Here is a 12877-nt window from a genome sequence, read left to right as displayed (position 1 = left end):
ACAGCTGTAGGTTTGTTAAAATATCTAGTAAGGCAGTGATCATCAACTGGTGACCCGTGGGCCAAATCCAGCCCACTAAACCGTCCATTCCGGCCCATGACTTGGTTCCAAAATAAACATAAACATAAACATAAATAAACACAATAATAACAGTAAACAAAAATGTGATTTTTTCCATGTCATTTGAGTGTCTGGCCCGCAAAAACATGATGGTCCCCCGACAAATATAATTGGTGGCCTTCTAAATAGTAAAGATAAGACACAAGAATCATGATCAAAGTCGACATAGATTAACACTTAAAAACAGCTACATTTATTTCCTTTAAAGTCTCGGGTGATTACTGCTGGATACAATTCCCCATAAAAAGACTTTTTAAATTTCCTCATGACATACTAAATGGATTACCTAAAGACAGCAGATAGTAGACGGAGCTCACTAATGAGCTCCCCTGACACTAACGAGGGAGGGGAGAGAAGAAGAAAATGATTACAGTCACGTCAGGACTCCATCACACCTACTGTGAGACTGAGGTCAGGTGTTTGCACATATTTGCCTGCACAGTTGTGTGCCTGTTCAATCTCATCAAAGACACTCCCATATAAAGGTCTGGGTTTAAACACAGATCTGGGGATGCAAAGAATTAAAATGACATTTATATGTAAGTTAATGGTACACGGGACAGGATTGAGCAACATCTAGTGGTGAAGTCACTGCTGTGGTTTAAAAATACTGACCTTTCCTAGCAGTAGAAAAATATAGAAAATAACCTCAGGTTGTCATTAAGACACATCAGGTATTTTGTTTACCAAAGGAAACGTAATATAAAACATAATGATGTTCATACAATAAAAGCTTCATTATTTCAGTTTTTAATTTCGTCATATGAAGTTGTGTCAAATAAAAACCTCAACTGAATCTGACAAAACGCATATATTTAACCTTTAAATGAGATCACGTGCCATTTAATTCTCATCAATTATGGAGTCACAGTGAGACTCAGTCACAGCTTGATGGTCGTCATACAGTGAACTCATCAGGACGGGACACAAACACAGAACCCCGACACATTCACCCTCTGACAACAGCCTCAAACGCCACATTTTCTGCGGCTCATCATTAAGTCTCCCACAAAGCCAATTACAGGAGGACAGGAAGCATCAAATATGCACAGACAATGTATTTAAGATGAGACAGATGCCGAGAGGAAGGAGGAAATGAGGAGACGAAGACGGTGGCAGTGACGGTGTGTGAATGAAGATCAGATGTGTGATTAGATATTTTCATGCTCCACGCCTGCGTAGACTGTTCAAGTCTCTCTGGATTTTTTCAAACTTGTTTCATTTAATCATCTGTTCTTTAACACAACCGTACAATGTTCTCCGAGTTAGACAAATAAAACTAATAGTTAAAGCCCAAGTAATACAATAGTTAGCTTACTTTCAGTTGACATGGTTTGAGAATTGTATCGTCAATACAATTATTTAGACCAAACAAGTTCAACAACAACAACATTTTTGGGTCCTGAGAATAAACGTAAATACTTTATTATATAACTGTTTCTACTAGTGGTAGTAATGTCCAGCTTTCACAGGGCTAAACAGCCCCACTAATACAAGACACAATAATAATAATAATAATAATCTGAATAATCAGCTACGGTCAGTGCCAGAATTCACAACAACCCATTGGTGTCACCTCAGCAGATGTGCAGCATCTTTAGGTCAATTTTTCCTGGATGTCTGAGATGATGGATTGGTTTAATGTCTGACCAAACATCCCAGCTCCTGCCTCAGGACCAACTACTGTACTGTGTCCCAAATATACTACGCATCTCTACCACAAAGGATAGATATTTGGAACATCGCTCTCTCTCTAAACCACACACACACACACACACACACACACTCTATACTAACACCGCAACATACAGTACAATGTCAAGGAAAGTACTATGAATCCCTTCAGTTAGCAAACAATAGTGCTTCTAACACTCCACGCTCAAACACACACACACACACACACACTCACAGACAAAGAGAGAGAAACAAACCTTGAGATGAGCAGAGTCTACATCTGTTGACATTCAGTGTCTTTCCAAACACATTGAACCACATGAAATATCTGGAGCTTCAGGTACACAATAACACACACACACACACACACACACACGGTCAGACACACCCCTCCCAAAAAGACAAAAACAAAATCACACCTCTTCCCTTCTGCATCTGTCCATCGCTTGTGCACATCGGATAAAGCATGGCAGGAAAGAAAGCTTACAAGCCCCCCCCCCTCTCTCCCTTTCTCTGTCTGTCTCTCTCTCTCTCTCTCTCCCTCCCACCCACTTCTTTCTTCTCAGCAGTGTAGAAACACACTGTTACGGAGTGCTCTTCGTCTCTTAACCTTGCTCTCTCTTACACCTCTCTCTCTCTCTCTCTCTCACTCCACCCTTTATTTTTTTTTATCTCCAATCATTTTTTTAAAATGTATTTTTCCTGGTCTTGTTTTTTGTACTAATGCAGACCCTAAGTCTAAATCTCATGCAATCTGCTCGCCTGGCATACAACGGCAGCAAGAGAGAGAGAGAGAGAGGGAGAGAGAGGGAGAAAGAGAGAGAGAGGAGTGAAATGCGAGACTCTAATTATCAGCTGCTCCAATGCCACAGCACAGTGAGTGTGTGTATGTGTGTGTGTACATAGCAGGAAGTGAAGACAAAAACATCAACGTAAGGACGTTTGTCAGGTCTTTGATTTTTTTTTATTACATTTTTGGGTTCATTCAGAGGTTAATTTTTGAGATTAGAATCCAGGTTTGGTTAAGGTGGAAAGTTCAATTTAGGGTAAGGGTCTCTAGAATACACACAGAGAAGAGATACACGTGTGTGTGTGTGTGTGAGGGAGATCAGATCAAGTCAAGTGTAATTAACTTGCCATAATTCCTGTATTTATGATGCACACACACACACACATATATAGGTTTTTGGTGTTTTGTGAGCACTTCCATAAAGACCAATGCATTCTTATTCTATCCCTAACACCAAACTAAACCTTGAACCTTAACAACCATCTCATTCAGAGGGGACCCACAAAATGTCCTCAGAAGTTTGGAGTGTGTAGTATTTGTCATAAAAATGTCCCCGCAAGTTAAATCACACCAGAAACAAACACACACACACACACAGTCTGGTTTTCATGAAGTTTGAGGACTTCTCGTAGACTTTACATATGCATTCCTAAACCATTATAAATCTATGACTAATCCTAACTCCAAAATCCTAAAGCTAAATATATACTGACTCTTGGTGGGGACCCCACAAGAAAAAGGGTGTCCACAACAAAGCATTTCACCAAAAATATAACGTCCCCACAAGTATAACTCTACCTGGACCACACACACGCACACGGTGGTTCTTTCCTCACCCCTGTAACTACTCTGTTCCACCACATCAGAGGCTCACATGGCCTTGTTATTCCGAGTGAGTCAGGGACTTCAGCGGATGAAACGCTTGGAAAAGGGTGACAGCAGGAGAAAGAAATAGACCGTGGGAAGAGAGGAACTTGGGAACGTGGAGATGGAGGAGAGGATGAGACAAAGACATGAACTGATGTTTAACAAATGCTCCTCTTTTTTCTATCTCCATGCCTCTTATTTTTGAGATTTGCTCTCAAACCACACTCTGCTCTCTCGCTCTGTTCGCCTGTTTCCTCTTTTCACACACTCCCACACAAAAATCCTCTCGGAACACTGGAGTCTGGTCGCTATCTCAGCCGTGGTTCTTCAGTTCATGTGAATGTGAGGACTCCGTCCTTTCACCATAATGTGACCAACACCTGGCACCTGCCTTGGCTTTTCATGCTCCTTCACATCTGCATCTGACTCACTGTGATGACTCCAGCTTTGAAGGAATGAGAGAAGGGTGAGTGTGTGCCTCACCTGCGGGGGCCTCCCTCTTCATATGGAGGTATGATGACCACCTTCACAGTGACTGAGGTCCTGAGCAGGTCGATCATCTGCTCGTGAGTCAGAGTCACCGCCGCCACCTTGCAGATCTCCACCAAACGACTGCCCTGCCTCAGCCCTGCCTGCCAGGCAAAGCCATATTCCTCCACCTGCACGCACCGAAAAACAAACCATTCACCGTCGGAAGAAGAACAAGTATTAAAAAAAAAGATCTCACAGAGCAGATGGTTCCACATCAGTACCTCGGCCACAGTGCCGTCCAAGCGAACATGGAAGCCCAGTTGTCCCAAACCGTTTCTTCTCAGTGTCATGTCCACTGTCTCACATCCAACTGTCAAAGACTGGACGGAGGGAGAAAATAAATAAACAAACATAGTTAGTAGTGAATAAAGAGTTAATAAATATAGTTACAGTGGGCAAATATACATATATATTAAATATATAGGATTTTTTAAATTAACTTTACTGATTCCACAGAGGAAATTCTTGTGTTAACAGCATTTATGCTGCAACAGGCAACCACTAGGAAGCGCCAATTATGTGGTTCCTCTGGGAATCAAACCCAGGACTTACTGCTCTCTGTGTGAAAGCTAAGTGTGCTAACTACTGAAATTAAGTTAAGGTTTATTGTCGTACAATTAATATATATTATTTAGTCCAGCCGTCTACATCCAACCAACACTGAATGACCAGTCCGTCAAATTTTGCACCTCATTTTGTCCCGTGAGCCAAAACTTTGCCCACCCATACTCTACACCATGTAATATCATAGAGATTCCATCCCCTCCAGGGGGTGCTGTGAGAGCACTTTAAATATTCTTCCTGGCTCACCTTTAACCTCTGCACCATCTCCCTGACGTCCTGAGCACAGCCCTCTGGTACCCTCACAGAGATGTGGTCTCCTCGACCGTAGAAGATCTTCAGTGCCAGACGCTCAGGGTTCCAGCCGATCACGTCGGCACAGAAACAGTTAAACACCACTTCTTTGGTGGAAGAGTCTACGAGAAGAACGTATTCAGCTGACAGACCTAAAGCACAGGAGAGCTCTGCTCCGCCTCCGCTGAAGTCCTGGGCCTGCACCCTCCAGGCTATGGCGCCGGCAGCTCCCAGCTCTGCTCCCTCTCTTGCCTTGGAGCGCTCGCGCTTTTTGGAGGCGAGGGAGATGAGGTTGTTAAGTTTCCCGGCCGAGTCCAGCGGTGTGTTGCTGACGTAGTTCTCCGCCAGGTCACGCAGGTACTCCTGCCTGGTCCGTGTGGCCATGGTGTGAAACTTCTCAGATTTGTGCGCTGCGTTTTCCGCATTTATGACTTTGGCTAGAAGGAAGTTACGGAAAGTTTCCGGATCTCTGAAGGTGACACCGCTGGGAATGGAGGGGCCAAAGGGGGGAACGTCCTTCATCCTGGTCACGGCAACACTTGGAGAGCACATATAAAGTAAATACAGAGTGGAGGGACTGCTGTGTTGTTGAACCACATGAACACACATTTACCTGTAGGAGGTGTTTTCAGAGCAGGGGGCGTGCACACGCACGATAACGAAGACATGTTGGAAGTGCGAGCGGATGTTCTGAGGAGTGAAAGGCAGAGCTCCTGGCTCCTGAAAGATGATGGTGACAATGTCGTTTCCTATGTGCCTCTTCCTCAAGAGCTGGAAACGAGAGGAGACAAATGTTTACTGGCACCAACTTTTATTTTAACTCAGCCAATAACACAATGTCTGGCAACTCAAAGAAGCCACCGAGACATTTTCTACAAGACACCAAACAACAGTTCTTTATGCTTTTGTGTTCTTTCCACTCAGTGTGGGATATTTGTGTCTGTACGTGTGATGGTTTGTCCGTCTCTCTGTGAACACAGGGAACGTTGAACACAGTCCAGGCTGTGTCTGCGCTGCAGCACTTGCCAATGCTCCCCTCATTTGCAGAGGGAAGTGTGAATATACCAATTATATAATCCAGCCCACGCTCCGACCAGAGAAACATTCTCCAACATTGTGCCATGGAAGCATCCTTCATCGCAGTCACGAGGTCCAGTGTATCACATTTAGGAGAGTTCACGGGCAGAAAATAAATGACAGTTTTACCTTTGACCAGGGATAAGTTATTGTTAAGAACTCTCAGTACTAGAAGAAGCAGAACAGATCAACTGGTATCTGTTTACCTCAATGTAAACAAAAACAAAATTTCTGATGTGCAAAGGCAAGTATATATATGTATATACAAACACATATATATATATACATACATACACATACAGTATGTGTTTCTATATGTGTATGCATATCTATATATATACATATATCTATAGACAAACGCATGTATATGTATATAATTCTGTTTTCCAAACAACCTAACCACAAAAGCAATGACAGTGACTCTTAATTAAGGTGATAAGACTTTACTCTATGATCCTTAACTAAATAACATTTTTCTCTTTATATCTTATGCTACATAATTCAAGTGCAACAATGAACAGCCATTTTTTTAAAACTATCAGCAGTTTTTCTCGTGGCACCTGAATGTATGGGTTACAGTTTACCATAATTACCAGATAACAGGTATTAATATTATTATTAATATGATGGCTGTTTCATTCCTGTTTTACTCCTGACACTACTCCTTTGTTCCCTGCTTGACTTTTTATATCGGATGCTGCCACCTAGAGGTTCACCTGAGCATGTACAGACGGTTGCTGTTGCAGTCTCCGAGCCTGTGGATGGAGTTAGTGTACTATTTATAAAAATAAAAAATCCACGTTGCATTGTTTACAAGTTGCTGCTACTTTGAACTATGTAAACAAATGAAACAAGTCACAAAAGTTACAAATGTCCACCTCTGGTACAGATTATCACCCAGAACAACTTTTAGTGTCAAAGACTGGTTTCTTTAACTATACAAACCAACCAGTTTTCCACACTGGACAGAGACACAGAGACAGTCATGAGTGCTCACCTGCTGTGGGTTGTTAGGCATGTATGGCAACATGGTGGACACATGGAACATGACCTCATAGCCTTGGTAGGTGGTGTACAGGGAGTGGGTGCCTGTTGAGTCCGCTGGAAAAAATACAAGTAGGAAAATTTCATATCAGACTTTTTCTGATTGTGGTGACCAACAGATCAACACACAAAGTACTTTTTTACAGGACAGTTTTGGTACGATTCTTCCGCCTTTGGATGACAGTTCTTAAGAAGTTTTTGTTTTTGTCTTCAACTACTTATAACTCTGATTTGCTGCTTTTCCTCTAAAAACATTGAGGTGAAATCCAAACTGTTAGGGTTACTGCAGCTTAATGAAAGAGATATTTCTGTGAAATTTAACAACAAACATGTTAAGTGTTAATAAATAATAATATTATTATTAATTATAAATAATATTAAGTAATGTGGCAGAAGCTAACTTCTGTTAATATAACACTGACCCATTGTTAGGTGATGTTATTGCTAGCTTTAAATGTACATCTATGTGTATCTTGACTGTGGAAACAACAAAAAAACTATAGAGATATTGGCATTTATTTCATTTTAAGTATTTGAATTGACTGATTTCAGACATCTTAATATGCCTTGAATTTACTTTAAAAATGTAATGCCTTTCAAGACTAAAAATCTGTGTGTGAACTGTCCTTCTGATGCTGCCACAGTAGGAGGTGTGAGTGTTTGTTTTTCTTTCGCACTCTGCAGGACAAACTGTTTTTAATTAACTCATTTGGTGAAAAGAAAGTCCTTGACAAACTGTACTTGTCAGAATGGAACTATAATAGTAATAGAGCGATTAAATTAGGCAGATAAATCAGAGATTGGTTTGTTTAACCCATTCACTTGGAGCTGTTCCCCACAGATATTCTCCGACTGACTGTGACTGAATCTAAATTTCTGAGAGAGACGGCGGTGCCTACTCTTTGTGTCGAGTTGTGCTGCATATTTGTTGAATCCTTTGAGGAGCACCTGCTCCCCCAGCAGTTCCAGGAAGGTTGAGAAGGCAGGCGACGCCTCCTCATTGTTGTACATCTCCTCCTCTGTGCTCTGGCCGGCACGACACAGCAGAACGCCCACCTTGTGCTTCTGACTTAACTAGGAGGCAGAGGAGGGAGAACAGTCACGTTAGAAGGACACGTATCTGAAGCAAACAACTGGAATGTCAGATTCCTCCATCTGTTACTGTAGATGTTTCAGCATGACACACACACAGAGTGGGCAGTTTCATTGTTGTACAAAGTACCCGTATAACAAACATCACTGCCTAGCATGACATCCTCTTTAAAAACAGGCAAAGATGATGTGGTTAAACATTAAACTTTTACAGCTGTACACACTCAAAAACACAGCTCTGACTGCTCTCTGCCCAATTCTGTACTTCGCACCGATATTAAAATCGTCACATTGGTTTCTGACTCGTCTTTCGTTGACAACTTCCACCACTCACCCCTTGTTCGTCTAGCTTTAGCAGCTGCTCGGTGACTTTGGGAGTGCTGAGAGCCAGCCTCAGACAGGAGACATTGAGCTCAGGGACCACCTGCTCCAGGACCTCTTTGAGAGGCAGGCCGCGCACTGTGCCGTGTCTTCCAGTGGACGCCACTGCATCCTCTAGAATAGAGCCCCGCAGTGTCACCAACTGTATGAAGGAAGAGACGCAGATGTTGAGATGAACAGTTTGGTTTTGTTGTGTTAAAAGCCGACAGTGTCATGTTTTACTATTCTCCTCAGCGTTGTGTTGTCACAAAGAGCTTCGCCCTGCTGAGGGATAATTGACCTGCTTCAAAACAGGGCATCTATAATAACCTCAGTTATACACACACACTCATAAAAAATGCATGACTATGAAGCTTGAGGGGACTGAAGAGACGGTCAGATCTCTGAGACCCGGATCGGCTGCTGGCAACTGAAACCTGAGAGATGCGCAGCAAGCGTTGAGGAGCTTTTGTTTGAAGTTCTCAGCTTCTGTACTACAGCCTGGGTGAAAGTGTATGAAAGTGTAATGGGGGAAGAAGGAACTTTATCCACCACAGCTCTGCTCCACAGATGGACAGAACGGTGTGGATGTTGGACAGAGAGGTCGCAGCTCAAACAGGCTGCAGTTGTTCTCCTGGTTTTTATTGTGCATGTGTGGGAACATTATTCTGGTGGCCCCGGTGGTGTCTGTTATCTCAGCTCTGTGGACATAGACGGCTAAGGGCTAAGGGGCTCCATTGTTGGACCGAAGCCTGAGTGATTTGGCCAGGCAGCCGTCTAAGACTTGTAAAAACAAGACGGACAATCAAATACCACACATAGGAGAGGGAGAGGGAGAGGGAGAGGGAGGGAGAGAGACAGGGAGCGAGAGAGAGAGAAGGAAAGAGACTGAAAAATGAATGATGATACATACATATGTATATACAGTATATGTATGCATATATATATGTATATATGTATATATTCATACATATGTATGTATATATGTATGTATATATGTATATATATACAGTAAATATATATACTGTGTGTATATATACTGTATATCTACAGTATCTAGATATAGAAGGATAGATATAGATATATCGCACTGTAAGATTTGATCACTAGGCAGACAAAGACTCTTCTTTGACAATTCTTTGACAAATGCCTGATCCTCAAATGAACAAACGTGATTGGCTGCTCCTCTTTTTCACAGCAGACCAAACACTTAAGGCAGAGTAGTGCTTTGTTTGCCTTTGCCTTTGCCTTGCTGAGTCAGAGCAGGTGGAATTTTCCATCCTAGAGGTGGGGCGGGGTGGCAAAGAGTGAGAGGGGTGAGGTCCTAATCAGTACAGAGAGGGTGAGAAGAGTCACAGGTGGGGAGGCTTGGTTAGATGAAAGTAGGCAAGGCATTAACCTGAGTGAGTCAGACAAGGGACTCTGTCTCACTGTGTGTGTCTCTCTCTCACTCTCGCATGATAAACATCAACAGCAGCTTTACCTCGCTGGTTCTGATGATGAGGCGGTACTGGTACTGGTCTTTCAGGTCTTTGGTGTCTTCCAGCTTTTCCCTTCGGATGCTCACTGCCACAGGGCCCAGTTTATCGTCTGTCCCAAAGTAGTTAGAGTGCTCTGGTAAAACACAGGGACAACAAGGTCAGACTGTGGATGAATGTATCTGCAGACAACACAAACATAAACTGTATTTTAGTTAAAAGGACTGTCAGTGTAAAGTCAATTATGTGTATATGCACCCTCTACTAGTTTGTGACGTAGACCATTTCTGGGTTACTTGTCCGTCACAAGGGCAACCAACAATCATTTCCATTGACATTCACACCTATGGTCAAATATGGGTTTTATTAATAATAATAATAATACAATAAACCTCAAGATTCCATGTTCTAATGGGAGAAGAAAAAAACAAGTGATTTTTAGGAACAAACTAACATCAATAAACTCTGAGAGCGAGAGCAGGAAAACCTAGGGGGTGCTGGAGCATTCCAATGGAGGGGGCAAAACAAGAAAATAACAGCAGATGAAGAAAACAATTTAGCAACTTGCTACCATAAAAACTTCTGTGAGAAGTTCTCAGTGAAGACTCAGGACACACTGATCACATGACCCAAAGGGATTAGAAACAACCACGTATTCTAACGGTGAAACTGTTTGAAAATATTGCATTGCTAACACAATAGCGGGTGAGGACAAGGACAACAGTTGGCTTTGTTGAAATCATATTATTTTATTTTTTAAAAATTAGTAGGTAATTTAGAACCCAGACTTAACTAAACTAAACTTTTAACTAATTTTTTTTGTTTTCTTTAAAAATAAACTTAAAAAATTCAAACTTCATGTTAGATTTTAAAGAAGGCAGAAGTTATAAAACGATTTTCTCAGCCTAACAAACCTAAGTAATTTACAAATGGAGTCAGTGCACAGTTTCTGCACCAAGTCAGCAGTGTTGCTGTAACACAACACTGTCGTAAGTAAGTAAGTGAGAGGCTGGGACTAAATCATTGTCCCTAATAAATGTCTCTAATGTCCTCGTCTGAAGTGCTTAAGCTAAGCTCTTCTAATGCCAACGCTGTCGTAGGCTGAAATGAACGGAGCAGGACAAGACTGTGTCCTGTGGCGAACCTGTCAGTCTGACGAGGCTGTTTTTGACATGTACACAGGGCACGTCACTACAAACATGTATCACACACCCACAGTATCAGTGAGGTGGGAAAGAGCTGGCACCGTGAACATATATTTGGAATGATAACCTTTATCTCCTAAGCCTCAGGCCTCGCTCTCTGACTGGCGTGTGTTCCTAACATCTACTGTCATTAATTAAGGATGAGGTCAGATAAGAGCTGATGTTAATGAGAGCTGTCCTGACATATAGTACAGTATAGTATAGTTTCTGAAACTTAGATCAGTGTGTGTACACTGGGCGATGCAGGCAGTGGCAGGTGGATTATCATCAGCTCGGCTCAGCTTTGCCAACAGTGGCAGGTAGGTGTGAGGTAAAAAAAAATCTCTGGGATCCGTGCCAGTCCGCTCTGCTCTGCTTTGGTCCAGCTGGATGTTACTAGACTCATCATGACATGTGAGGTGTAGCATGAGTCAGACAAGTAACACTGATGCACAAAATTAACACCAGGGAAGATTTCTCTACAAATACATTCAGTCTTAGTGACACTGTTGTATAAGAGAAAATTGTAATTATTACCTGAGAACACTAGACAGATTTAATCTGATGTCACTGAAGATGTCTGTGGTTGAGTTTATTTAACAAAGCAACATTTATGCACTCACTCATAAATTTTCTTTCACCTCTAACCAACGTGTCTAACTTAAGGCCCGGGAGCCGACTCTGGCTCATCACATCATTCTATGCGGCCCACCAGAGCTTCACATGTGTTAGGTTAGTACTAATGTGGACTGGATAGGTTAAATGCAATGGTCAAATTGTGTGTGACACAGTGTTCTAATCTGATCCTGACACAGTTTCACAGCAATAGACAGCATCTAAAAAAGGAGGTTCTGCAAAAAGGTTTGGGAACCACTGGGTTTGTAGAACATACTGAAACTGAACCAACAGAAATATGCATCACTGTGTCCAGGTGTGAGAGAGAGCCTTACCTTTTCCATGGAAGTACTCTCTGTAGTACTGAGCCCCCATGTCCACATGCTCTATGTTGTACAGTTTTAGTCTGTCCAGTCTGGTAACCTGCTGCTCTATAGGAACCTCCAGCACCGAAACGCTGGCGTTGCTTTTCCTCAGCCACCCTCGCCTACCGTCTCCGCCACCATCTCCCCCTCGCTCCGCAGAAGAACTGAGGAAGCTGATGTTACGCTCCCCGTGACCCCCAGTCTCATTAAGGAAGTGTGGGCAGCACAGGAGAAGTGGGCTAGGGTTGTGGGCTCCAACAGGCCCGTCCAGAGGGTCCAGGCTCAGGGAGGGTGTTGTGGAGGCAGGGTCCTGGCTGAGGGTGAGGTCTTCGATGCTGGAGTAAATTGGCTCATTGACACTGGCCACAGACCTGGACACAGAGAGGGAGACTGAAGCAGCAGAAGCTCCCGTGGCTGTGTTCCTCCTCTGGGTGACGTATCCTCGCTGAGCTGCTGCTTCGTGAAGATCAAAGAGGATACTCTGTGCATCGAAGTGAACAAAGCTTTTGGGACAAACCCATGGCTTGTAGGCGACATCCGGTGCACCTCGTCCACTGTCCTCGCTACTGTCTCCTTTCCCTCCATCCAGCTCCCCTCTGCTGGAGCTCCGCAGTTTCCTGAACAAAGAGGAGGTGCCCAGCGACGACTCTGTCCCTCCACTTTTTTTACGAACTCTCTCAGCTCCTTCCTTCTTCCCCGTCCCTCTCTCGTCTCCACCTGTGGGAGCAGGTGAAGGAGCGGAGGGGACAGGTATATTTGGTGGTGAGTCCAGAGCACGGAGCCTGCACACAGGCGCAGAGCCGCGCTGGTCAGGCCTCTCCTGGT

The 12877-nt window shown here is 43.2% G+C and overlaps 1 protein-coding gene across 1 annotated transcript in view; it reads right to left on the bottom strand.

The window, feature by feature from the left end:
• Positions 1 to 12877, bottom strand: part of sipa1l3 (signal-induced proliferation-associated 1 like 3) — a 56897-nt gene that overhangs the window by 8691 nt on the left and 35329 nt on the right. Inside the window, exons 5-13 of the mRNA XM_025055258.1 lie at positions 12023 to 12872; positions 9894 to 10024; positions 8385 to 8573; positions 7858 to 8032; positions 6912 to 7015; positions 5451 to 5608; positions 4793 to 5375; positions 4204 to 4302; positions 3935 to 4110 (exon numbers count right to left, since the gene is read on the bottom strand). Of these exons, the coding sequence (XP_024911026.1) occupies positions 3935 to 4110; positions 4204 to 4302; positions 4793 to 5375; positions 5451 to 5608; positions 6912 to 7015; positions 7858 to 8032; positions 8385 to 8573; positions 9894 to 10024; positions 12023 to 12872 (2465 nt within the window). The remainder of the gene's footprint in view (positions 1 to 3934; positions 4111 to 4203; positions 4303 to 4792; positions 5376 to 5450; positions 5609 to 6911; positions 7016 to 7857; positions 8033 to 8384; positions 8574 to 9893; positions 10025 to 12022; positions 12873 to 12877) is intronic.

Source organism: Cynoglossus semilaevis, chromosome 4 (genome assembly GCF_000523025.1).
Source record: "Cynoglossus semilaevis isolate Cse_v1.0 chromosome 4, Cse_v1.0, whole genome shotgun sequence".
Classification (NCBI taxonomy): Eukaryota; Metazoa; Chordata; class Actinopteri; order Pleuronectiformes; family Cynoglossidae; genus Cynoglossus; species Cynoglossus semilaevis.
The sequence above is the reverse complement of the archived record's forward strand: the minus strand, read 5'-3'. Positions and strand labels throughout refer to the sequence as shown.